Genomic DNA, 26,137 nt, shown 5'->3' with positions numbered 1-26,137 from the left:
CTTGGTGGGGGCTTAATGTTCTCGTTGGTCGTCGCCGTTGTCGCCATCGGCGGGTAGGTGAATCGCGCGAGCAGGTTGTCCTGTGTGTTTTATTTGTGCTTTTTATTGCGTTTGCCACCACCCGACCCGACATACCCAACACACCCTCCACATCCGATCCTGTTCCCTTCGGTGTGCGGTGTGCGTTGTTTAAGTTTTTTAATTAAATTATTCGTTTTTCCTTTTTAATAAACCCTGCCCGTGAATTTGACAATGATTTATTGGACATCCGTCGCGCGTCGCCGTTCGCTTGGGTTCGGGGACCCATTCCCATGGGAGGTGCTTCTTTGGCCGGCCCAGCTTTTCCCAAAATGAATGACTCTGGGTCGCGACCACAGCCAACAAGCAATGTGCTTTCGTAGCACTGGATGTGTTTTTGGAGTTCATCAGATCAGGTGAACCTGACACTAGATCGCTGATGTTTGATAGCAGCGAAGCTAGAATTCAATAAAAAAGCAGGGTAATAATTCTTTTCAAACGAAAGGGGTAAACAAAGTATCGAAGTTCATGTGTTCATTTTAACCACGCAACGTTGTCGATCCACAACATTAACAACATCGTGTACAATACCCGATGAAAGATCAATCTACCAACGGGTCGGAACGTAGCAAATGTGTTAAACTGTCGATTCCGGCGCGAGACGGACGAACGATATTAGTCTTATTCCAGGCTCGTATTTTTATTTTATTCTGAACAGAACACAAGCACACAGCCCACAGTGACGCGGTGATTGATGATGTTGAAAATTGTCGTTCAGCGTCGAAAGGGAAGACAAAGTGTGACTTTTACCCTTCGTTTTCAACCACGGTGAGTAATAAAACGCGTGCCTTCCCCCCCACAAAATCATTCGAAAATTTGGATTTAAACGATATGTAAACTCATTGTTGATGGATCGGATAAGCGTCACAGGATAATGGTGTAATTTAATATAATTTTAAAATTATCTATCCAGCTTGACTTGTTATAGAAGACTGTTTATTGAAACTATTGCCTAACCCCTCGTGACTTCTGCCCAGCGACACCGACACCGACAAACCCCTTTTATTTGCAAATACAACAAATTGGTAAACCGACAAAGAAACATCATATTAATGGGTTCTATTCTTCACCCTGATTTGTTGCTTTGTGTAGCGTTTCGATTTCATTCGAGTTCAGCATGATCAACATTTTGTTTTCTGTATGGCCTTGGAGCATTGGAGCCCCATTTGGCCGCCATCGGCCGTCCTCTCGGCTCCAAAGGGGACTATGGCTCAACATAGTCCCAGTGCTTGCAGAGAGCTAGCAGCAGAAAGAAACAACCCAACACACACACACGCACACACCCAGAGAAACCATTTCTACCCATTGTTCAATTATCGATCCATTAGTAGGCGTTGAAACAGAACGAATTGCTGTGTTATTAATTTTATGAACGTTTGCCTACCGGGCCCGTTGCCGAGGACTTACCGGGCCAATGTGCGGCTCCCAAAAAAAAAACCCTGGTCATTATGTTATCTCATCTTTTCTCTCAATTTCTGCAGGTTTAGAATGATGCTGAGGGTGATGATGATGATGATGCTGCTGGTTCGCCGAATGGCGGCCATTTTCCTTTGATCGGTCAAACGCGGATAGTGCTGCGATCGCAGCGAAAAGGGAAAGACGCTCTGTCTGCCATGACTGTGCAGGGATCGTAGGGCGTGTGTGTGTGGTTACTCCGTCGCCAGAAGGTCTCTCCTGGAGGATACATCTCACCAACAGCGGTCAACATACACACACACACACACATACCGAAAGAGATAGGAAGGGAGCAAGAGAAAGCCTGGTGCCGGAGATCCCCGTGGATGCGCGGATTCCCACTCTGTAGACACCCTCCGGCGATGTCGATCGCTGCTGAGCTGGCTCTTCCGGGAGATGGCCGGGGGGTTTGGTACCCCCCCCCCCTACCCCATTACCGAAGGGCTGCTTGGTACCGCTTGCCGGAGGGTCTGGGAAACATAAAGCAGACATGCTGTCTACGGTTGGCGTTCGCTCTTGCTGTATCCCTGTGTGCAGGCTGGTTTGGCGCGCGCGCGCGCACGTACGCGCCAGATGCAAAGCGGAAAGCACTCGGGAAAGGTATGTTGGGAACATAATAATATTTATGCTGTATCTTTTCCATGTTTCTTCAACGTATGCATCGGTCCGTGTGTGTGCGTGTATGTGTGAATCTGGAGCACCACTGGAGAGCACGGAAGCACGCGACATACTCTTGCGTACGACTACCACGAAGCAAGAAGGATGTGCTCTTGTTAGCGCGTATAAGAGCCTCCTGCTCGCCAGCCTCCTCTCGATTCTTACCTATAAGCTGCTAACAAGTGACTCCACCGTACTTCGAGCACACTCCACCTACTTACCAAAGTGCAGATAAAACAAACATAAATAAACAAAAATAAATGAATAAAATGAATTATGCGCTCGAATAGGTTCCTGCCGAGCTGCTGGGCCGGGCCAGCTGGAACGGGAACGCGTTTTGGGGCGTTTGGAGTAGTGAAGATTTGTTGGTTTGTTTTTTTGATGTGTTAGCCTGACGATTGAGAACTAATTGCTTTAGACTTCCTGTCGCTCCGGTACTCCGGCACTATTGGAGCACTATTGCAACTCCAGCAAAGTAAGTGAGAGAGAGAGGGGAAGTTTGCGGAAGAGTTTACCGCGTGTTTTGTGCTAGTTTTATGCTACCTCTCAACCTGGCAGAGTCGTTCGCCTTCGATCGGGGCAGGAAATCGGAAACCGAATGATAGATTTATGATCTCACACTTGACGAGCCTGTGTGTGAGTGTGTGTGTGTCGATGAGCTCGATCGGACAGGTTTGTGAAACCTGGAGCGCATCCTCTCTTCCCTTCCCATGTCCCCATACTAAAAGAGTCACCCTGGGAAGAAGTTCAACACAATCAGTGCCTGCACAAAGTTTGATTTAGCAGGTTTTGACTGATTTTTTCTTCGTCTTCTCTCAGATACACAGATACGAATCGAGCCGTGCAGCGACCCATAAATGGAGCATATCAGATAAAAAAGTAGCCGTGTGTGTCTGTGTTTGCCTGCTAGATCACGTCACGGTCTCCCCGTGGAGGTTCACCTCAGCAGCCGCGAGGCCCCGGACAAGGAGTCGAGCTGATTGATTTACGACCGGAGGGGTCATTCGATTTTATTTGAAGCCTAGCCATGGATGGACCATTATTTCTCGATCTCTTCAAATGTCAATACACTACACCGCGACCACCGGTCTCCTCCTCCCCTCCCTTCAGATCGAGAGTTGGAGATAGAACCGTCAGTGATACTTTGTTCGTTTGACAGATTGTTTAGATAATAGCGCCGGTTCGGTTTCGGTGTCGATTTTTGTTGCCCGATCGGATCGATCGACTCGATCATATAACCAGGCCGATTGTGCCGTGTGTGTGTTTGTCTGTATTTGGGGAGGATTGTTTGTTTTATTGATATTAAAATTAAAGTTTGTTTTCAAAACTCGTCACCCTAGCATGTACGCTTTCCATCATCATGGCGACTGTTTATTTTGATACCTCTTGTATCACACTTTCCAAATCCAAAAAGCTATCTCTCCTATTTCACTGTGGCTCCTAGCTGTCTGCATATTTTCTCTCTCTGCGCGGTGAAACTAAAGCGCAAGACAACGTGGCTCGCATCGAATTGTGTTTTGTTTCTCAAATCTATTACTGGAGAGCAGCAGCTTGTTGTACCTTACATTTCTCCTTCGATCGGGAAGGAATTCGCTTTGTGTGCGGGCTTTCCGAAGGTCCCAATAGGTTCCACACCACACAAATACATCATCTCAAATGGTGAATAATTAATAACGTCACTTTTTTCCTTTGTTTCCTTGTTTGATGTTTTCCCATTTTCTATGGGTGCGCAAACTCGGTCGGTCAAACGCTCTCTCTGCACTCGATGACCAGTGCAGCTGTTTTGTGTGGCTGACCATTTGTCAAAACCGAACCATACCCATAGCACGCAAGAAAACAATTCCTCCGTTTGCAGCCTTACGTCAAGAGAGGGCAAGATGGTAACAATAGCAACACAAAAGGTTGTTTGATTCGGTTATCAAACGCTTTTTTAAAATGTTTTTTATCATCACAAAATGTTTGAGATAATGATTTTCTACGTAAGAAAACAATGGCCTTTTTTGTATGGCGTCCGTGCTAGATTCATAAGCTTCAAATAGGAATTTAAGGAGCTTCTTTAAATGAAACACTTCCCCGGAATCAAGGAATTCACCCTTAGCAGTAAGCCGATGTTTAATCAGGTGAACCATCCAGACGACCCTGGTTGACTTTTTGCATACGAATCAAACGGGAACGCCACGGCACCAATGATTCCGTAATCCGATTAGCCGGGGATCTGCAAACAGACAAAAAAGGACCAAAGCGACAAAACGGCGACTAAACGCACACTCACGTACACCCGGAATAGAAAGATAAAAATATCAAGGCAGGATAGGGATCGGATCGGTTACGAAAACAACCAATAAACTAGGATCATAGAATCAATAGCACTGCCGTAGAACGCACTTTTGTAAACTAATCAGCTTTTCAGTGTTCTCCCTCCAATTTGCCCGACGCCAGTGCAGTGGTGGAAAAACAAATTAATTGAGATTATGCGTCCCTTTGGGAATCGCGGACTTTTAATTGACTTTGGTGTGCAGTGGCGTGGAATGGAATGCTTTGTGCCAATCGGACGGAAATGGTCCAAAATATTTGCCCTTCCGCTTTGCGAGGATTCTTGCCTTCTTGCTTTCGGGGACGCGTTTCGCACCCTTGTTTTTTAGTAATATTTAACGTTCTTTTAAAGTAGCAGCTTCTCAACTCTATCCAGTCTATGATGTAACATCTCGTATAGCAATCGTCTCACCTAAACTGTTTGCGAAAAAGTGAGTAAAAACAGAGCTACATTGTTTCCGGCAATATCCGCTGCGTATCCTTGCTGTACTGTGGGATCTCTCACAGCAAGCCAAATCGTCTTCGTCGTCCGTTGTTCCAGCCCTCACATTATTCATCCGGCGAAACGATAGTGTTTTGGAAGGTGGACGTCGTGATAGTATCGCGAAGGCGACTCAGCTGCTGTGCGAAAGCATATTTTCCCCGTTTTCCGAGCGCTGCTGAGTCAATAAAACTGCCCGAAAAAGTGCCCCATCGCTAGTAGATCTTCCCAAGTGATGGAAGCCATTGGAAGCCGCGGCACAGGACGTGATTTTTTGCTTGTGTACCGTGTGTGTGTGTCGTTATATTTCCCCCCCGTTAGAGCCATATTGGCACCGAAGGAAGCACGCCTAGAAAAGATGCTTTCGCGCTTCCTGCTGCTGTCAAACGACACGTACGAACACGGGGCCCTTCCTCACGGAAGCGACCAGCGGTAACCACTTTGGCCGTCGTTTGTTACGGCCACTGGCATGTGTGAGAAGCGAAGCGATTGCCAAATTTATGTATCCTCACACCGATTCCGATGCATATTGGGAGCGTTTTTTTGCTGTCTAAAACGAACGTTACGAGAGAGTGAGAGAAGAGTTACGATGTGATCTCCATTTTTATGGGAATCCCGGGGTAGGAAGGTGGCCAACACGCTGCACGAGAAGTAGTATATCTTACAAAAGGCTCCACTTCATGGAAGATGGACTGTTGCCATTGGGTTTCCCCGTGTTGTTTTGTAAGTAGCTATTTGGGAAATATTTTTCACACGAAACTACTGCCACTTACGGCATTCTCTAGGAGCAGCACAGTGCTTCACCGGGAGATTGATGATTGTTTATGGTTTGTGGAGGTAAACGAAGTGATTTAGCTATTCTAAGGAAACATTTGTAAGCAGAAATAGGGACCGGGCGCAACCGGGTGTAAGGTGTCCTTTGCTGGGTGTCCTTTTCGTGCGACGATCAAACCATTGCACAAGGATGATCAAAACGGGTCACTTTGTGCTTTTCCGAGGGAGTCCGAGCTCGGTATCATTTATCCTTCAACCTTTTCGCATTGTGCCCGTGTATTGTTGGGCGAGTGTATGGCTCTTGCGCACGATCATCAATCAATGCAGTGTGGGGAAGGATCTGTTTCCCGCCGTCGAACCATACCTTCGATCAAGTGTGTCTGTCCGTCACGGCGTCCGTTAATAGACGTTTAATGATTACGGTATGACAATGGCAATGGTAGTTGAAATGAATTCATTGAAAGGTTGGCTCTGACGAATGCTTGTTGTACACAATTGTTACACAATGTCTTGGGGAAAAGGTCCTTCAGCGAAGCATAATGATCGCTAAGATACAGCTTCCAAAAACCGCAAGACGGTACTGCGATCCTTAACGATTCGTGGAAAACAGTTTCGATGAGAATTACTTATCTCTCTGGGCTGCTAAATTGCTAAAGGAAGCGGCAAAATGGTGTTGCGGTCGTTGTGGTGTCTATGTGGCCCACGTTCAATAAATCACGCATCATTAAACTTCAATTCAAACAACAGCGACCGTTCGGATGGGAAATGACTGAGAGAAAGAGAGAGAGAGAGAGAGAGGTAGAGAAGAAAAAAACACATTCAGTCGCGCAAGGACATTGCTGCGGCGCACTTTCACGACCAACAGCAAGCGAAAAAAAGGGGGAAAACTGTCCCTGTTCGTGTGGCCGTGTTCATCCCTTCGCATCCTACGCCACGATACTTTTCTTCAGCTTCTTCAGCAGCCCACTTCGCCCCCGGAAACAGGAAACGATTCATAACTGGTGGACGAATCGTTATGAATCATAAAGTAGCATCCTTGTTTCGCCCTCGGAGGATGTTGTGCAACCCCTCGGCTCGCTCCCACTCATCGTCGCGGCGTTCCCTTCCGGGCTGTTAACATGCCTCGATGCAGCCGTCACAGCATTGCATTATGATGAGGATGATGATGGCGTTGATCGCACTGCTACTGACGATGATATTTATGAGTTTCGCACAAGTCGGTATGGTAAGACACTGCGCACAGAACCGCTCGAACGCATCCGTGCGGCACGTGTCGTTAGGCCGCTTGCGCTAACCCTAACATGGAACGGAAGAAAATAGAAAGTATGCCACCAAGACTTACAGAAATGTAATCCTTCGTTGCTTACACTTATTAAAATATTTATTTATCACACACATCCTTGATTCACTGGGCCACAAGGCTAGCGGATGGCAAACAGCAGATGCACGTGTGGTTTTAGTTTGAATCTGCGTTAAAGTCCTGCAAGTAAAATCATCTCCTATTTTTTGTTACATCGAATGATAAATGAATGTGTCACTCATCTGGTTGCTCTTTTCATTACAAAAAATAATAAAATTTAATTTCGTGGTTCTACAATTAGCAATCAAATCAAATGTGACGCAACCAGCTTCCATCCCGTTGCGACAAAGCTGAATGCAATTTCAATCACATTACAGCTGCATAAGAGAAGAATAAAAAAAGCACAATCCAGCCACCCCGTCGATGGAAAAGTATTAAAAATCATGTTTTTGATTTTTGAATAAATGACAGCAAGCTTTTCAGCAAGCGCTTAATAAAAAATGGTAAAAAAACAGCCCTCCCGCCATACACCTACACCTGCAGTCACTGTGACAGTTATGGAGAAAATGGGTCTACGAAATGAAATAATCACAAACCATCCATCGGTTGACGGCACTGCATTCCTCTATCTCTCCCCCACCCGAGTGCAGTTGCACTGCATGGCCGGTGCATGGGTGGTGCACGGGAACATTGCGCGACAACCCACTGGAATCTGTTTGATATAATTCAATTTGCTCTCCACCGGTCGATTGTTGTGCCAATAGCCGACACATCCTTCCAATTTTGTTCTGCGTCTTTTTTTTCTCTCCGCTAGAGTATTATTTGTCCATTTACATACCCCACACCGTAAAGGGGGGAGCTCAAAAAAAGGGTCATGGAGGGGGCAACCCCCCAATCCCGACATGGTTGTCCAAGGCCTGCCGATGACTGTTGTCGTAATTAAATATTTTAAAATGTGTTGTTATCAGTTCGACATGCAGTTTGGCCATTGTTTGTGTGGCCCCACCGTTGTGTGGCCAGTTATACTGTGTGTACCTACGTACGTGTGTGTGTGTGTGTGTGTGCTTTCTTTTATTTTTCATCTCTGCTTTCGCGTCCATCCCTTTCTGCGGCACGCGTAATTGTTCTCTCTTTTTGATAAGCTTTTTTGTCATTTTTAATGGATGTATTTTATTTTTGCTCGTAACATGCCCTAAAAGGGGTGGGGGGGGGGATTTCGGGAGAGGATCATATCGGTTGATTGACTGCCATTGACCTGTGGCTAGCAGCCCCCCGTGCCATCAACCTTTGACATGGGGGGGGGGGGGTGGGTTGGAGGGTGTACCATAAAAATGCATTTTTATTGCCATTTAAACGGTGAATGATGCGTTTTTTTTGTGTGCATCATTCACTATCCTGCGTGTGCTGCATCTGCATTTTGCGTTCTAACAGCGGGTGAAGCAAGTGAAGAGATTGTCGTACTTTTATTTGTGCATTCACTTGGGCCAAATGGGAAGCTCGTTGCTGCGCAGCAGGGCGTGCAGCTCGACCGATAACGAGTTGATTGAGAACGGGTCAAAGTGGTAGCAAAATATGGCACAATAATTCAATTATGATGAACCAGCCCGCTCCCCCCGGGCCTGGTGGGTGGCTCAAGATTGTTGACACTGTTGAGCGCGTCAAAAGGGCAAACAGCAGCCCTGTTCAGAAATGCTATAATCGTGCTGTGAAGTAAATCACACCACCAACGAAACAGAAGAAGACGCTTAAATGGGTATGGGACTCTTCAGAATCGCGTCCAAACTGACTTTACATTCCTGGCCGACACGCACGTTCGATTCCCGCTCCAGCTCCCCCGTGCTTGGGTGTTTTGATACAAATTTATTATCCTTCCCTGCCCCTGCTGGACCAACTACACACAAACACACTCCACAGTCGGACGAACTCTTCAATCATGTTTAAAAACCCTTCGATCACTCATAACTGCCGTGAATCGTAACGCGATCGTGATGAATTGGGAGGACGCGGGAGGGGGGATTCCACTCGTCCAACTAAGCCCAATCTGGGCCAGGCTAATTTTCCTGGAAGGCTTTACAAATTTATCTAACTTCGTTTCGGGCCTACAACCGCCGCATCCTTCATCACCGCTCACCGAAAGGAGAACAACAGATATGATAATAAAATTAAATCGATCTTTCCACTCTCTCTCTCTTTCTCCCCCCGTGTTATTCATCCCTTTTTGGATTAAACTACCCAAATAAAAGCGGAATGGCGAACTCCAAACACCACCACCAGCACCACGAGGTGAGGTGATAGCGAGCCAGATTAGAATCAGATTGCCTCAGATAAGTGACGCGGGTGCGACAGGGAGATCCCGGGGAAGGATCGAATCCAACGCAGGGGTTAGGATCTAGACCGGTTGGAATTCGGTGGGTTCGGAGAGCTCCGAGCTGAGAGGGCAAAAGAGGGAAAATATCTGTGTCTGTGAGTAACGTGTTTCAATATTTATTTTATTATTAATGACCATCGGTTTTATTTATGCTCCAGACTTTGGGTCGTCCACCGATCCGCGCTCCGGGCCCATCAGCATCATCCCCTATCTGGGGTGTTTTGGATTCATTTTTAGACGCTACGCTTCGCATCGCAGCTTCCCCTCACCTCCCTCTTCGAGGGATCGTTGCAGAAATTAAACAAAAACCTCGCAAACATGCAGATCGCGAATTATGATGGCGATGTTGTTTTTTGTCATCCGTGTGCAGCGGGTGCAGCAGCAGCAGCAGCAGCGGAGTAGCGAGACAAGGTCATCCGCGTACCGGGCCGCCACCAACTCGCTCGATTGGCGTGATTTGTTTCTGGCTGAAGTGGTGCATCCTGCTGCACAGAGCACGGGGAGGAGCAGTGCTCGAAACACTGAATGCATAGCTAATTTCTCTCCAAATTGTAATATATGACTTTTTAAATGTCTTATGCTCATCGAACACGATCGGCTGGGTTTTTTCTTCTTCAAAAGCCAAATATTATTAATCCTTCTGCTCAAATTCGTCTGCCAGCAGTTTCGAAGGAAGGAGCAGGAAAAAAGGGAAGGTGCAAAACGAAAAAAGGATGATGTTAAAAAATGGCTACAGAAAGGTCACGGTGATCTACCAATAGGACCATCCTCCTACCTGAACCCCTGGATGGTTCTCGAAGGGGGTTTGCTCTCGCATCCTGTTTGTTTTTATTCTAATTTAGTTTTATGGTTGATTGTAGCAGTTTTTTTGTGTTACTACCAGCTAGCGCAACATATTTCACAGACCCCCTTTTTTATGGACCCAAGCAGCTTTTAGGGCAGCTCAGCGTGAAGATGATTTAGCTCGAAAGGAATGCGGAATGTGATAGGAAAATAAAAGTGACCTTGTGCCAGACAACGAGACGACGAGCCTTTGCATTGGATGTTATGACCTACATCGTGCTCTTCCTAGCTGGGAATGTGTAAAAGGATTTCTGGAATGTTTTCTCCAGAAGAAGTTGAAGGCCGTACGGTAATTGTGACCGAACAATGCGAGAATATTACGGTGAGTGTTGGTTGCCGTAACGGTTTAGATCATTCCCTTGAGATCATCCAGCAAACAGTACAATTTCTTTCTCGGGACCATCTGAAACACAACCAGAAGAGGTCCTTATGTTTGGACAACTTCAACATTTCGTCGGCTTTGCGGACTCGGCGTTGGCGTGGTGGTCCACAAAATAAATCATAATTTGGCATCCGTGTCCTTCCCGAAACAATTATAATGTCAGCGGTGTCTCCGTCGATCGCGAACCACACAGCGATGATGCTGATGAGCGCCGGCAGACAGGCAGACGAAATAATTTATGAACTGACTTATAAATCGATTATCTTCAAAGATATCTCCGACTGCCCACGGCGAAATGTCACCGATACGGTACGTATCTGGATCGGGATGGTGTTTTTACCGTCCGGCTGTTTGTGGTCGGGCGGTTCTTCTTCGCCGACTGTCTGGGCTTTTGGTTTATTGATTTGATTCCGAACTGCCAATCTCGTTCCGTCAGCCAGTTTGTCATGATGATCGTCATCGTCGTCGTGATGCGATCGTGATCGAGGTAAATCGAGGAAGCAAAGCGAATCCAACCTCGAGGAGGGTGCAAAAAAGGGTCAGCGAAGAATCTTCTGATTGATGATCAATCGAGGAGCGTATGAGCGATACCAAAGTCCAAGAGAGCACCGGATCACTTGCTTATGCTACCATCTGCAACAGTTTGGCGTAGCTGAATGAATTGAAAAGCACCGTGCAGAGTTAAATCCACCTAATTCAAAACACATACACTTTAAAGCCTATACATTTTTTAGAATGTAATACCATCAAGTATGGTTGCAATTGAAATGGAATCTAACTGCAACATACCAGCACATTCCACGTGTTGTAACGGTTGCAGAAAAGAAAGGGCAGAATTCCAATACCCATTCTCAGCAGGACGGGTATGCTGGCCCGTTGTTTATCAAACTGTAATTAGAACTAATTTCATTGAATACATTTCATTCGCAGTTCCCGAGGGAAAGGGAAGCGACAAAAAAATGGGCAAAACATGACAATTTCTATTCCTGCCTTTGGTACTTTGGTGGGTTTATGAATAATGCATAGCTGGAATCGCTGTTATGCTTGCTCGTGCGATTTATGCATTCTTGACATTTATAAAATTGTCTCAAATAAATTATTAAATTGTACGTTTGTTGGTGGTGTGTGTTTTTTGTTTCACTAGTCTTCCTTCTCCTATCAATTCTCAATTCGATTCATTGGAGTTCGGAGCTCTGTTTTTGTGCCCCAATCCCGATCCCGCTGCACTCTGTTGTGATTGATTTGGTTTTTGTGTTCACGCGATCGAAATAATCGCTGGCGCCATCTCGAGATCCTTCCACCCCGAAATATCCGAAGATGTTCAATCAATCAATGTTGTGTTGGTTTTTGCTTCGGTTTGTTTGTTTTCGTCTTGCGGCACATATTTCGTTCGTTGCGTTGCTTTCTATTTCGGGATGGCCATGTGAATATGAAGTAATGCCATGGTACCTTACTTGTTTATTGCTAGGCGTATTTTTTGAATAAATACTTGTTTGCTTGGTAAGTTATGGTGAAAATATTTGTGGCGAAATCATTCATTAGCGAGATTATTTCAATGCCCAACGCGCGTTATTTCTAATGATAAAAAATACAAACTTTTTATAAACTACTATTTGTTGTATAGGCCACATAAATACCTCATTCTATCATGAAAATACGAAAAAAGCCTCGGAAAGTTGTACAGTGTACTATTGAATTAAAAAACTCAAAGACCAATTTATCAAACTGCAGTTAATTTAAATTCAAATTAAATTAAACAAAACAATTGTTGACCAAAAGACACACGCCATTATCCCAGTGTGTGCACTTCGCCTTCGCAGAAAAAAGGGCAACGGACAAGGGCGAAAAATGTCAAATTTGACGTAAGGTTAGCCGCACAACTGTCATTCGTTGGTTCGCGCGGATTCTGTTTGTTGTGGGCTCGAAAGCAGCCGAAACTGCGCTTCAATTTTCTCGATTTTGCTCTCGAAATAGTTCATTATTAATTTATCTGTACAAAAATTACAACATTTGAATTTCTTTGTGAGTTAACTGTGTGCAACTTGCAGTTGCTCCGTGTTTGTTTGTTGTTTGCAGACTATCACGCATCCTCCGAGCCCCATCACATCACAACATTCCGTACTCATTATTTATTTCTCTTTTTAGGGATTGAAATATATCTTCTTCCAAATTAAACCACGATCAGACACAGATAATCTTATTCCGGAAATCATCATCATGTCAATGGTGAGTATAACATGCATATTGTACCTGTAATATCTCTCCCTAACCGGTACTGTATCTGCAGGACATTCGAGCATTTTTTGGCCGTGGAGGTTCGGCTGCGAAACCTGCCAAAGCTCCCGAACCGGCTAAAACGCCCACCGTCAAAAGAAAGGCCGTAATTATTAGCGACGATGAAGATGAAACCAAAGCCTCACCCAGCCGATCATCGAAAAGGCCCGAACAGAATAGCCCCTCCACTACCGGTGCGGTGAAGAAACGGCGTGTTATTGAATCCGACGACGAGGAAAAGAGTCCGGCAAAGGGAAGGCACGAAAGTACCAAACCCAAACCGGAAAAGTTGAAACCAGTGAATGTGGCGGATGTGTTTAGCACGGCACCGGTGAAGCGCGTCGAATTGCCCAAGATTCCTAAGAAGAAAACGCTTGAACCGGTGGAGCAGGTGAAGCTAGAGGAGCTGGACGACGATGAGGTCATTCCAGTGACGCCGCAGCCGGACAAGAAAATGGCCAGAAAAGATCGAAACGGCAACGAACGAAGCGAGAAGCGCACGCCGGAAAAGCCCAAAGCTACTCCGCCCAAGAGCAAGCCAGTCAAACGGGAGACCAGCGAAGAGCGTCCGACGGTGTCGAAGAAAAGTCCCGTCAAACAAAAATCGGTTGAGCAACAATCAGCCTCCCCTAGCAGTGAGAAAGCCAGCAGCAAAGCTAAGAAGAAGAGCGATAGTGATGCCGCGGACTATAAAGATCCGAACGAATCCATTCTTACCGATGAGGAGCGCCACGAACGCAAGCGAATGTCGGCAATTTTGTATCAAAAGTTCAAAAACCGCCAGGGTCCGGCCAATCCGGGCTCGAAGGAGATTCCCGAAGGCAAGCCAAACTGTCTGCAGGGTTTGCAGTTCGTCATAACGGGCGTGCTGGAGTCGATGGAGCGGGACGAATGTGCACAGGTGATTAAGGATCTGGGTGGCAAGGTCGTTGGCGCAGTGTCGAAGAAATGCACTCACATGGTCGTGGGAGATGATGCCGGCCCGAAAAAGATAGCTCAGGCGGAAGAGCTCGGCATCGTGACGCTGAGTGAAGATGAACTGTTGGACTTGATTCGGGTGAAATCTGGTCAGAAGCCGTTGAAAAAGAGCAGCTCGGTCAAGGAGGCAGAAAGTGCCGGTGGCAGCAGCACTAGCTCGAAACGGAAAGAATCGCCAAAGGAAGAAAAAGAGGTAAAGAAAATTAAAACGGAACCATCTCCCCGGAAATCACCGAAAGAACTTAAAACAGAATCGTCGAAAGGACGTTCACCTGGTAAAGCGACCGTGGAGCGTAAATCGGAACATTCGAAGGAAGCGGTAAAAGTTAAGGTGGAAAAGTCACCATCCAAGCAACCATCGGACGGGACCAAAACTTCTCCCCGTAAGCTGGAACCCTCAACCACCGTAAAGCGTGAACTATCCGACTACCAAAAAGACATCAAAAGCGTGGACAACATGGCCTGGGTGGAAAAATACAAACCCTCCAGCACGAAGCAGATCATCGGCCAGATGGGCGCAAATAGTAACGTCCAACGGTTAACCGTGTGGCTTTCCAGCTGGTACAAGAACAACGACGGCACGAAGAAGCACGCCAAGCCAAATCCATGGGCAAAGAATGACTCGGGAGCAGCGTTTAAAGCGGCTTTACTCTCTGGGCCACCGGGAGTGGGTAAAACGACCACAGCTACGTTGGTGTGCAAGGAGCTAGGGTTCGACACGGTAGAGTTCAATGCATCGGACACGCGTAGCAAGCGGCTGCTGAAGGAAGAGGTGTCGGAGCTGTTGAACAGCAAGTCTTTGGCCGGCTATTTCGGTGGCAGAAGCGAAAAGGTGTCGAGCAAGCACGTGCTGCTGATGGACGAAGTGGACGGTATGGCGGGTAACGAGGATCGCGGCGGTATGCAGGAGCTGATCGCGTTGATAAAGGAGAGCCATATTCCGGTCATTTGCATGTGCAATGATCGCAACCATCCGAAGATAAGATCGCTGGTCAATTATTGTTTTGATTTGCGCTTCAATCGGCCACGGGTGGAACAAATCAAGGGAGCCATGATGTCGGTCTGTTTCAAGGAGCAGCTGAAACTGTCTCCGGGCGTCCTGGAGGAGATCATTGCCGGGACGGGAGGTGATGTGCGGCAAACGTTAAACCACCTGGCGCTGTACAGTGCCGGGAAATCGATGGCCGCCTCGTTGTCGGTGGACTCGGCCAAGAAGCAAGCGGACTCCGCCAAGAAAGACATTAAGATCGGACCGTGGGACGTCATTCGGAAGGTGTTCTCTGCCGAGGATCATAAGCACATGACGCTGAACGATAAGGCGGACCTGTTTTTCCACGATTATAACATTGCGCCCCTGTTTGTGCAGGAGAACTACCTCAAGGTGCAACCGAAGGCGCCGAGAACGGAGTGGCTGGACCGGATTGCCCTGACGGCGGACAGTTTGAGTCGGGGCGATATGGTGGAACGTCGGATTCGATCGAACATGGCCTGGTCGCTGCTTCCGGTGCAGGCAATGTTTAGCTCGGTGATGCCGGGCGAGTTCATGGAGGGACACTTTACCGGCCAGATCAATTTCCCGGGCTGGTTGGGGAAAAATTCAAAGTCGATGAAACGCAAACGCCTGGCGCAAGAAATACATGATCACACGAGAGTGGCCACATCTGGTTCGAGGCAGGCTATACGGTTGGACTATGCGCCGCATTTGCTGCGCTCGATTGTGCAGCCGTTGCAGCATCGTGGTGCAGAGGGGGTGCACGATTCGCTGGAAGTGATCAAGGAATATCGTCTGCTGCGTGAAGACATCGACTCGCTGGTGGAGCTGAGCACGTGGCCGAAACGCAAGAGCCCGCTGGATTCGGTGGACGGGAAGGTAAAAGCCGCGCTGACCCGTGCCTACAACAAGGCGATTGGTCCGTATTCGTATTCGGCGATGGCAACGGTTAAAAAGAAGGTGCACGATGCTGGCCAGGACGAGATGGACGGTCTGTACGGGGAGGATGGCGAACAAGGCGGCGCAACGCAGGTCGAATCGGACGAAGAGGAAAAGGAAGAAAACATCGACGATAATGCGTTCATAAAAATCAAGAAAAAGCCAGCAGCAGGGGCGACGTCGGCAGCATCCAGCAAGGCCAGCACCTCGAAGGCCAGCACTGCGAAGGCCGGCGGAGCAAAGGGTAAGAAAAAGTAAAATGTTTGTGAAGGAGAAGTTATTTTAATGGAATAAATTATAAGATGCGAAAGTCCTGTATTGAATGTGATGCGTTTAATTATTTAATGTTGTGAAAATGCAACTTGAAGTAGAATTTGCATCTTTGTTGAGGTTATATGTTTTATTGCGTATGATATTTCATGAATTCCTACCTTTCTCGATTAGCATGTATAAATTGCAGCATCGTGTGAAATAAAGACTGGGATATGAATTAGAAATTAATTTAAAATGATTCTACAGTTGTATTTTCCCACTCGAACGGCTTTTGCCAGCAATTACGCGCTGCGCTGATCTGTCAAAATTGCCTGCCACGAAAAGTCTCCACGAGCGCACCTCGACTCTCCACACTCGTACACAGCGCTGTCAAAAGTCACTCGCCTGTGTGTATGTGTGTGTGTGTTGGTGCGAGAAAAAGGGCCGTGGACGTACCTGCCTTCATTACGGTCAGAAAAATCAGTCGTGAAAAGTGGGCGCGTCATTCCGTGGCGAAAAAGTGTTGCTAAAATGTAAGTTGTAGCGCTGCGGCATGAAAACTTTGGTGAAAAAGCGGTAGAAAGTGGACGCGAGACTAAAACATGTCATGTTTTCCACCCTCCTTCCTCCTCCGAATGTGTCGAACGGGTGGAAGTTTACTGACACATTCCCATACATACAACGCGACAGCCTGCGAGTGGGGTGGGGGCTGCTGAAAAACATGAAATCGTACCGAATGGTTGTAATTAGCAGCATTGTAAAGCAATAATTGCAAATCTTTCCGTGCCGCGTGTGTCGTCAGTGTGTGGATTGGTGTGAAAAAGCGGCTGGCAGGGGAGAAACGGTTGCCATCGGTTAGGGCAGGTTTTTCACGGGGTGTTAACACGAAGTGGTAGAAGAAAAAAAAAAACAGGGCTTGGTTGGCGAAGAAGAACACCCTCGAAAAGGCATTTGCGTGGTTGTGACGACGACTACGGCGACGAATGCGGATGAAGATGACGGTAGCGTGTTATCGCGGCCCAAAGATACGGGTTTGGTGGTGATTTTAATTCCAGAACGGTTAGTGTGGCCTTGTGTGTGTGTGTGTGTGTTTGTGTGTGTGTGGAAAGGCTTACGAGGTGATAAAAATGATGAGCGAATGAGTACGCGATAAAGGGGCACACAGGTAATTGGTGTGTTTGTGCGTGAGGAACAGCCTCAGGCAGCAGAGGAGCAGGGGGTTAGCCGATTACCCAAGGGGCAAATTAGATTGTGGTGACATCCCCCTCCTCTCCCCGAGCACATGCACCAAAACGGGGGAAGATCAATACGGAAGGCAGGCACCACACATTACGTGCAGTACGTGAGCGGAATTGGGAAATGGCTCTGTGTTCTTGCTCACCTGCACTGCCAGGTGGGTGGGTGGGTGGGTGGTGGTAGGTGGAACACTCGCTTGACCTAGTAATTTTTCTATGCAAACACAATTGTGACAATCGTAGTTGGCCGGAGACTGGCTGTCGTCGCGACTTCCCTTCCCTTCCAACCACCACCAATTGTCGTCTCTACGGTGACGGGAGGTTTGATTATATTGACCCCTAGCCTAGATTTTCCCGAACCTATCCGAACATGCCGTTGGGTGGCGGGGACGGGGTGCGGATAGGACAACACGGAAACGAACCTCACCAGCAGTCCTGGCAAATGTGTGTCATACGACAGCAAGGGAGAGAAAAAGAGCGATAGAAAGAGCAAGAGTGTGAAAGGACACTCTCCTGTGCTCGGAAAAAAACATGCACACACTCACACACCGAGGCGAAATACGTTAGGAAGGACTGCAAAGTAGGCTGATTTGTTGATAAGCTGACAATTTCCAGAGACGTGTGTGTGTGTGTTTACCCGTTTTGAGTGTTGAAAAAGGGTTTTTCATCTCCGGGCAATGAATCGTGAATGATAAATAAGCAAACGGATATCCTGTGCTCGCATCCCTTCTTCCCCAAGCTCAGCCACGCACAGCAACACACACACACACCCATGTCCCGATAGTAGGTTGTGTCCTTTTGGAATGCGTGTGCGCAGTCAGTGCTCGAGTTGGCTGGCATGCTGCCGAAAGAGGAGGTACGTTTGGGAGCGGAAGTTTTTCTTCGGGAGTAGTCATCGTACCAGGTCGCCCCAGGTCGTCAGCATCGGTTGCTGATTGCTGCCAAGAAACTCGCCACGAATAACGGACGCCCTTTTCGCGCTGCTGGTGGCTAAACGTAGTGCTGCTGCATGGTATAAGTTTTGTAAGAAAAGTTTAACTAATCAGCTGCTCATTTCTTATTTAGCGGAGCAGACTTTGATTAGAACAAGCGCCCATCTCCGCGTCGGAAATTGCGATCGCGTAAAGTTCTCTCCAAGTGAAAGCTGCTCCTCGCTCTCGTGCTCTTTCCGCGCGTGTTTGAGGCGACGAGAGCCCAGAGCCCAACGAGAGATGTGCCCGCGAAGAAATAGATGGTCCTTGCGATGGTAAATAATAAATTGTGTGCGCTCGCGGGGGGGTTTGTGACCTAGTTTCGGGCCTGGGGTGTACGTGTGTGTGTGGCGCTGGTGAGCTGGTGAGGCAGTTTGCCCTAGAGCGAAAGAGGAAATCATCTGAAAGGTACGCGGACGTCACCTTCGCTGCTGATTTGTGCTTAACGGACAGTGGATTGAAGGTAAGATCGACGGGGCCAAGTAGTAACTCTTTAGCACCTCTAGTCCCTCTCCGCTAGATCCACACGTCCTCTAGCGGAGACAAATTGACTTGGCGTATCAATTTGAGATGATACGGAAAGTGCACAAACACTCACAAACTTAATAAAAGGCCGTCGAGACGAGCAAAACCACCCATATCCCGTGCGGTCTTTGTATGGCGATAAATTTAGCAGCGACCGAGTCAGCAAATTGACGAACCAATTGTTTGCAATTTGCACCACAGACTTGTTGGCTTGTTGGTTCACTCGAAGGCCACTGATTAGAGCGAGGCATCTTGTGGATAGAGTGCGCGGACGGGGAGAGTGAGGTTTGTGAGAGGTTGTGGTAAGAAACTATCATTCCCTTTATCAGCACAAATCCTTCGAAAGCTTTCCTTTTTAGTGGCCCATCGAGAGACCTCTTCAGCTTAATATGCATAGAGAAGAGAGGGCGTACCGTGTGTTTGTTGCCGATCCTAGAGCACGTTCGATAATACCACGTCCACGTATAATACTCACTGACGCCGCTGGGAGTTGGCAAATTGGGATGTAAAATGTATGTAAAGGCACAAATTTGCTGTGGAGCAGCGTCTGCCATGGTCCAATGCAAACATGGAACCATCTCATCCCCATTGAGTGGCGCTTTTCCTTCTTGCGCTGCTGGATTATTGCTCGAATTCTTGTGACAGGCAATATTGAACGCAGAGGCAAGGAGCGGCAGAAGTGTTTTACTACCATTATGTTTATGTTTTATGAGTCTCTGGTGAGCAGTGGTCTGCTGCGACGGAAAGTTTTTGCTGTGGAGAGGCAACCGCTCGCAAGACAGAAGAGGAAAACGTGAACCCGGGAGCGCCAGATCGATGATCCATATGGGCTGTGATGATGCCTTCCGAAGAAGCAGCAGCGGCCACAACCGAACCCGTGCTGATGCTTTTGCAATCAACCATCTGGGGGAGAAGTGTGATTAAATATTTCAAGACCCTTTCGTGATGGTAATGTATCGCATCTAAGCTTCAACGGTTCCGAGACGGCTGCTAGAGGCCTTTAGTCTGCGTTCATTCTTTTGTGTCTCTTTTTAGTTCCCTTCCCGGCAGCCCATACAACACAAACACATAAATGGTCACTAGACAGACGGCCGGAGGGGTTTGTTTGCCAGTGGAAAACTCGCTTTTCATTTCTAGCCTGGTGCTAGAACGTCATCGTCGTCGTCGTCGTCGTCCATCGTCCAATTGCGGCAATCAGCTTCTGTCGCTGGCGTATAATCACCGTTTGTGTCGTTTTTTCCGTTCTCTGTTCTGTTTACTTGCAATGCTCTCTCCGCCGCCGTCGTCGTCGTCGTCGTTCCCCGTTGGGTTTTATTTGCCAAGGGAGTGTGTGTGTATGTGTTTTTCATACGCCGTTGGTTTTTTTGCCTCCTCCGTATGCCGCTTCTTGTTAGAAGATTACTTTGCCACAAAGACGACCTTCTCGCGTACGGCCCAACGGTTTGGCCAAAGAAACCGTACAAAGTCAAGCAAAACGGGAGCGCAGCGATGGTGGTGGAAAATGGATCTGGTTTCGTTGGCGGGTTGTTTGGGGGTTTGTATGTTGTTTTTCCCCCTGAGGTGATGCGGTGGGGAGCCATGGAAAAAGGTTGGGCCGGAGTGTTCCTCGTCGTCATCCGGTGCTGCTGGGGTGTTTTGCACAATTTGCCCGATTATGTTCGTGGTTGCACATAGCACCACCGCAGCAGCGTTGCGTTGGGACAGATGGAGAATTCGCTGCGTGATGTGCGTTTTATGGATTTGTGCTGGTCCTTTTTGACCGACAGCGTGTTTATTTCTGCGCGTTCTGTCGGTGTGTGTGGTAAAGCGGAGAAATGCTTGCCAGAGAAAGAGTAACGCACTGTGAGTCAACGCTGCAGGAACTTCCAGAAGTCACATATTTCCCGCATTAAAATTAAAACACGAGAGCCAAACCGGCAGGGCCCCAGTGGCTGGCTGTATGGCTATAAATGGGATCGACAAACGCGGTCGTACGCCTCCACCGCGATGCGTATGCTGCTGCACTCGCGCACTGGTGCGATCCCGTTGCGTATGATCAGTGTTTTTCACAAGCCCCTGAAACCGGAATGTTTATTTACGCACACACACACACCATCTTTGCGCTTGGATGCGTTGTGCCCCCTCGGTTGGTTGACTGACTTTGAACGCGCCCGTTTGTCGTTCTCCAGAACCTACGACGCTGTGGTGGCGTACGTTCAACGCGACCAATGCCGTACGTTACTCACTGGCGTGTGGCATAATGGGGGTAACAGCACTGGCTCCCCGATATAGCACCGGGCGTGAGGAGCTGAGGCATCCCGGTGTGACGTTCTTTGTTGTTTTCCATCCAGGAGAGATGCCTTCTATTTAAAACGCGGCCTTTTTAGCCGTGCGGTCGTTCTGTTCTTCCAGCACTTACTCACCACGTTGCAAATCCCTCCAACAACGACAAGAGCGGACAATTGTTCCAGTGCGGAGGGACGAGCGAAAATGCAGCACACTCGTCATGCATGACTGCGTGGTGAACGGGGAGCATAAAGACGGAGAAGGTCGTGTGGGTGGTTCGATAAAGGCGACGCAAGAGGGATTTATTGTTTGATGTGTAATAAATTAGAAAAGAATGGCCCGTGTGTGAGTGTGTATGTGCGTCTGGATGGAAGAGATGAAGTGGAGCAAGTTTCAGTTAAACTCCCGGCATAAATCATCATTTTCTGAACCTTTTGCTATGCTACTGGTGGTGCTGGTAGTGCTGGTGGAAACAAAGGGCAACTAAATAGCGTTTATAATTGATCAAGTTAAATTGATATCAATTACGATGGAAGTTAATCGCTGCAGCAGCTGACAAATGATGCGAAGAAAAGGGAGCAGCAAGTATCCATATTGCGCGTGGAAACATAAAAGATTATAGATAATGGCGTTGAATAACAACAGTATCTTTGTCTTGCTGTTTGGCAAAAACCCGAAGAAAAGAGTTTTAAAATACTTCTCCGTCTTTTTTTGTTTGTTTGTAGGACGCTAAACGGCAAATACAAACACGCGATACAATGAACCAGCGAATCGCGACCCTCGCCGGCCCTCATCACCGAAAAAAGCAACAACCAGCTCAAGAAGAAGCAGCAGTAGTAGTGTGAATTGATGGAAGTCGTGGAGTGTACATAAGCTTCATAAGCAACACACACTGCTAGAGTCGCCGGATCGGGCGTTATTTTTCCTCGTCGAGAGCTAATTGAAGAATAAGAAAATCACAACCTATAATAACAGTCACATCACTATCAGTCAGTATCAACGAATATTAGTTGCAGTAGCAGCCTTAGATCATACGGTAAGGGAAGAGAGAATAAGCGAGTACAACACACCAGTGAATCGGAAGGAATCGGAAGGGAAAAGCGAATTATTAAGATTATGCTCTGTTATTGTACGGGTTAGGTTGCATTACGTTGCGCTACGACCGCGTAGAACACAAACAAACACGTTGTTTTGCGTGCCCCCGTTTGTTCCATTAAGCTCGGCGGACTCTGTTTCGTGTCCTGTAAGTTGTTCAAAATTACGAGTTAATTTTAGAAGCAATCAGTTTCGTTTCGCTGCGCTACGTGTGCAGTAGCAGTGATGGAATAATCGAATCATCTGTTGTGTGCGATTGAATGTGCGATAAGTTGTGGGCCGAGAATCACGACCGGTGCTGCGATCTCTGTTTGTTTTGCTTGTTTGGTTTGCTGTAGTTTGTGTCTGAAGTGTGTGTAGCCTGCCCGGTTACGAACACCATCTCACGACAACGCGCGTAACGACACACGGGCGCTGTAGTGTGTTTGTTTTCACCTCCCCTCGATCAAGTGCGCCCGCGAGAGATCCAGTGGCGCGCTCGGTTCGAATCACCCCGACTGCCGGCTGATGTTTGTTTTTCATTTCTGTTTGCTCCGTGAAGAATGTCCGTGAAGCTGCGGAAGTGCGAATGAAATCAGTGCCAAAAATTACCCACGAACGAACTAGACAAACAACACAATAATAGCAGCTTGTCAGGCAGAAGCAGTGGAGTAGAGAAGATCAAGTCGTCGGATTGGTAGTGGTGCGAGTAGCAAGCAACGCTCAAAATGTCGCTGGATTCGATGGGCCCTTCGGCTGGGGGTGGCAGCTCAGGCGTCGGCACACTGTCCGGCACCAGGATGATCCACTCGCTAAGCACACCGTCCGGTGTGGACGGAACAGTGTCGACGTCTCATTCCCGCGGCGGCAAGAAGCTGGCCGTGCGCATCCAAATGTTGGATGACTCTGTCACCATGTTTCAAGTGCAGGTAAGTTAAAATATAATTTCAGTTAATAATGTTCTAACCATAGAATAGAAGAGTGCGCTATTGTAACAACACTCCTCAGTTGTTATCAGCTGAACCAAAAAAAAAAAGGAACGATTAGCTATGCTTTATGTCGCCTAACACGAATAATTGTCACAGGCCCATAAATTACCAACTTATCTGATGCATTGTTGCTTCTTTTTGCTTCAGGCTAAAGCCACCGGAAAAGTACTATTCGAACAAGTGTGCCGACAGTTAAATCTGCTGGAAGCTGATTACTTCGGGCTGGAGTATCAGGAAGCGCCATCCGGCACCAAATACTGGCTGGACCTGGAGAAATCGCTGAACCGGCAGGTTGGGCTATCGCTGGTAGAGCCAGTGCTGCGCTTCTGCGTCAAGTTCTACACGCCCGATCCGCTGCAGCTGGAGGAAGAATACACGCGCTATTTATTCTGTCTGCAAGTGAAGCGTGATCTTGCCACTGGCAGCTTACAATGCAACGACAATACAGCAGCATTGATGGCAAGCTACATTGTGCAAGGTAGTGTAATCCATTGCTGTTGTGTTGTTATTTATTCGTCCGGCTGTCTGGAGACGCAGTCCGCGCACAGCAATAATGGTACTTAATGTGTTCTGTATTTCCATTACAGCTTCCTGTGGAGATTATGCGGCGGAGGACTATCCCGATCACACCTATCTGTCGTCGTACCGCTTCGTGCCACAGCAAGATCATACGATGCAGAGAAGAATTATGGAGAACCACAAGAAGCATGTGTAAGTATGTGGAGGCAACGTGTAATGGAGTCACTACTAACGACGGAACTTTCCCATTCACACAGGGGTCAATCGCCGGCGGAAGCGGATCTAAATCTGCTAGAAACTGCGCGACGATGCGAGCTGTACGGCATGAAGATGCACCCAGCCAAAGACCACGATGGTGTGCCGTTGAATCTGGCCGTTGCTCACATGGGTATTGCCGTCTTTCAAGGCATTACGCGGATCAATACCTTCTCGTGGGCGAAGATTCGCAAAATATCATTCAAACGCAAGCGCTTCCTGATCAAATTGCATCCCGAAAATTATGTGCGTACAGTAGTCACCCGCCCGCATGTGCTCCAGCTGCTTACTAATTCCTTGGGGTCATTGTCATTTGCTCTCGTTTGCAGGTGTACCATAAAGACACGGTTGAATTTTTCTTCGAAGGTCGCAATGAGTGTAAAAACTTTTGGAAAAAGTGCGTCGAGAATCATGGCTTTTTCCGTTGCACCGCTGTACAGAATGTGCAACGGCGCAAGGCACGGGTACTGTCGCGAGGTAGCTCATTCAGGTATGTGTTTTTAGATTGCATTTGATACGAATTAAATAGCATTTTTAACGTTGCAAAAACTCTTCCATCGATTGTAGGTATAGCGGCAAAACTCAGAAACAAATCATCGAATTCGTTCGTGACAATTATGTAAAACGGCAAACATTTCAAAGGTAAGGATTGCTTTTCTCTAAAATATTAGTACTGAGTACTGTAAGAATGTGTTGAGCTACAACGGTGCGCCTACAATACATAAAATGAATCGTTTACCAATAGACCTTCTGTTTTGGGAAGAAGTGTTTGCATTCATTTAGTGCTGTTATCGTACAATTGCTCTCAAGATCATGAACAGTTCATGCCTCATTTTCAATCATTTTCAATTTGAAGCGTATAATTTAGTTCCCATATCATGATGAGTCTTTTAGTTATGATACAGTGATCGTTAATTGAAATCATAATTTCTCTGAGCTATACTGTTAAGCAACACAACTGATTATGTACTCAGATTAATTTAAACTTTTCTTACGTTCGTTTTTCGTTGTTTGTGTTCCGATGTTTGGTATCGAGTATCTTCGTAAGGAGGAGAAGTACATGCTTAAGTAGCATCACAAGTCACGAGCACAAGAAATGCTACGAAAAGATACTATAGTTGATAGAAACACTTCCGTGGTGTAACCAAATTCCGCTTGGTTTAAAAGATGTTTTATGGTGCTTCCGTTTTGGGGAAGAAAAAATAATGAAAAAATGCTTTACTTAGTTCCCGGTTATCCCAAAAGTCATCTGTAAAAAAAATCTCATGTGTAGAAATTAGCGAATGGTGAATTATTTTCGTTTCTGTTATGCTTGTTTTCGTTACCTGTTGATCATAATTTAATGCATTTATTTGTTTTAATTTAGCTTTTGGTATGATTCTGTTTTAGGAAACTGGTTTACGATGGTTTTAAAACTGTTGCGACATTTGGTGGCCACCCAGCTGCAATGAAATTGTTTGTCATAGACGATATACTCTTAATCTACCTCTGAATGAAGCATTCAGAGGTGTTGTTAAACTTGCATTGGCGGGGTGTGTTCTTTTCCTTATTGTACAGTTGTTTTGTACTTGATGACCCCAACGAGAGAAGAGAGTTCATGCTGTTTTAATTTGTTGTCAGTTTTTCTCACTCACACACAGACATACGTTTTTACATTTTCTATTCGTTTGAATGCGTTTGGATACGTTTGTTTCCTATTTTTTATACTCTCCCAAACAACCATTGCACACATCATGTTAATCATTTTCCAGCTCATGCGTATCATTTAAGGCAAAATTATAGCGATAGAACATGATACACAGTTGCTCAAAAATCATAGTCCCAATGAATGGAACCAATAGTATGAGCCAATCATGCTTTTCACGTGTTAAACTCGTTGCGTTTCGTTAGTTGAGTGTGTGAGCTTTTACGTTAAACGCCTAGCTGACGTTGTTTTCCATTCATTTGTTCATTCAGTGAGATTCGACACGGCTTCTGTTTCGCAAACTCTCCCCATAAGTTAAGCAGTGATACTACTAGCAAAGCATATGAACGCAATTCCTTCCACATCCTCTCTACTATATGTCTCTCTATCTCTCTGTTTTATAATCACAAACAGGTCTCAGTCTTTTCGGCAGGGTCCTCTACATTCAAGTAACAGAAGTCAATCACGCACTTCATGTAATGTGAATCAAAGCATCTCGGCTCATCCTTTACTTCCGATCGAAACCGGTTTGTAT

General features: G+C 46.8%; 2 protein-coding genes across 9 annotated transcripts in view; both read left to right on the top strand.

The window, feature by feature from the left end:
- Nucleotides 1–12,525: 12,525 nt before the first annotated feature.
- LOC120950370 (replication factor C subunit 1) lies at nt 12,526–16,156 on the top strand. The gene is made up of 3 exons (XM_040368355.2): nt 12,526–12,673; nt 12,797–12,877; nt 12,939–16,156. Exons 2-3 carry the CDS (start codon nt 12,869–12,871, stop codon nt 16,089–16,091), a joined length of 3,162 nt encoding a protein of 1,053 aa, XP_040224289.2. The 5' UTR covers nt 12,526–12,673; nt 12,797–12,868; the 3' UTR covers nt 16,092–16,156.
- A 334-nt stretch (nt 16,157–16,490) lies between these two features.
- The window catches only part of LOC120949716 (FERM, ARHGEF and pleckstrin domain-containing protein 2), a 29,495-nt gene continuing 19,848 nt past the window's right edge, over nt 16,491–26,137 (top strand). For 2 of the 8 annotated variants that reach the window (XM_049605425.1, XM_040367192.2), the window contains exons 1-8: nt 16,495–16,618; nt 21,807–23,084; nt 23,292–23,622; nt 23,732–23,855; nt 23,921–24,164; nt 24,248–24,408; nt 24,486–24,560; nt 26,017–26,129. In XM_049605425.1, coding sequence (XP_049461382.1) covers nt 22,884–23,084; nt 23,292–23,622; nt 23,732–23,855; nt 23,921–24,164; nt 24,248–24,408; nt 24,486–24,560; nt 26,017–26,129 — 1,249 coding nt within the window. In that variant the 5' untranslated portion in view covers nt 16,495–16,618; nt 21,807–22,883. The other 6 variants (XM_040367188.2, XM_040367190.2, XM_040367189.2 and 3 more) reach the window with 6 other exon arrangements.

Source organism: Anopheles coluzzii, chromosome 2 (assembly GCF_943734685.1).
Source record: "Anopheles coluzzii chromosome 2, AcolN3, whole genome shotgun sequence".
NCBI classification, from domain to species: Eukaryota; Metazoa; Arthropoda; class Insecta; order Diptera; family Culicidae; genus Anopheles; species Anopheles coluzzii.
This window is presented reverse-complemented; position numbering and strand designations above follow the sequence as displayed.